This window comes from Belonocnema kinseyi, chromosome 1, assembly GCF_010883055.1.
Source record: "Belonocnema kinseyi isolate 2016_QV_RU_SX_M_011 chromosome 1, B_treatae_v1, whole genome shotgun sequence".
NCBI lineage: Eukaryota > Metazoa > Arthropoda > Insecta > Hymenoptera > Cynipidae > Belonocnema > Belonocnema kinseyi.
Window position 1 is genome coordinate 11,294,589 of NC_046657.1, and position 1,041 is coordinate 11,295,629.

At 42.1% G+C, this 1,041-nt stretch overlaps 1 protein-coding gene across 1 annotated transcript; it reads right to left on the minus strand.

The window, feature by feature from the left end:
* Window positions 1–209: 209 nt before the first annotated feature.
* Window positions 210–773, minus strand: LOC117176743. Its single transcript, XM_033367019.1, has one exon. The coding sequence runs from the start codon at window positions 771–773 to the stop codon at window positions 210–212; it is 564 nt and encodes a 187-aa protein (XP_033222910.1).
* Between the last annotated feature and the right edge of the window lie 268 nt (window positions 774–1,041).

Below are 1,041 nucleotides of genomic sequence, written 5' to 3' on the forward strand. Positions count from 1 at the left end.
GGGACCGTACCGGATCCTGAAATTTCGCGGCTTCCGTCATCTCCTAGTGAGACGTTTCCACCTTTCCACGGAGTAAAGTCAGAAAACCACGCGCGCCTGCCAGTAATGTCCTTTGATGCACCACTATCCGCGAGGCAAATGTCCTTGGCGTCACAAGAAATTAGATTTTTCTTAACTTCAGTTGAAATCGTACTTAAAACAAACGATTTTTATTCACTGATCCAGGAGTTACCTTTACAATCGACGGCAAGAAGGGCACTCGCATCACCAGAATCGTTATTTTTCCGATTGTTTGCGCTTATTCTTTTACGAAAGTTTTTAATTATATGCCCTTTTTTATGACAATAGTTGCATTCGATGTCCTTTCTTTGATGCTGGTTCTTTGTATCATCACTTTTTGTAGGGGCTTTCTGCTTCATGGTCATTGTAGCAAGTGCATTTGTGACATCATCATTGCTACCTAACCGACATTCCTCTTTCAAGAGACGTTGGTATAGATTGTCAAGAGTCTGTTGATCGCTGGCAACGCTGTGCCAAGCCGTCAATAAAGAACTGTACTTGGACGGCAGGCTTCCTAAGATTTTAGCCATGACGGCAACGTTGGAAACCGCCTCTCCAAGGTCTTTGAGCTGACGTGCCATGTTCTCAACTTTTGCTACATGTTGAGAAATTGAAGCATTTTGATCCATTCGATATTCGTGGAAGTTTTGCATAAGAAGGAACTTGTTGGAAGCTGTTTTCTGTTCATGGATGTTGCTTAGTTTTGTCCACATTTCGGCGGCTGTGTTGCAGGTGATGAGATACTCGAGTTGAGAATACTAAAGTGCTGTCGAAATAATGCACATGGCTTTTGCATTATATTTTATTTATGTGTTTCGTCCTGCTTCATCAGTTGCAGCAGGCTGAGTAGACGTTCCATCTACTAATTTTTCTATGCCGTTTGCTTGACAAAGAGCATTCATCTGGAATTTCCGAAGAAGAAAATTCGAGCCATCAAACTTAGTTACCTGCTTTGTATAAATCGGTTCCGACACCTTTTTG

Coding starts and splice junctions, on each gene's coding strand:
- LOC117176743 (XM_033367019.1), bottom strand. CDS start 773: ATGTGGACAAAACTAAGCAACATCCATGAACAGAAAACAGCTTCCAAC.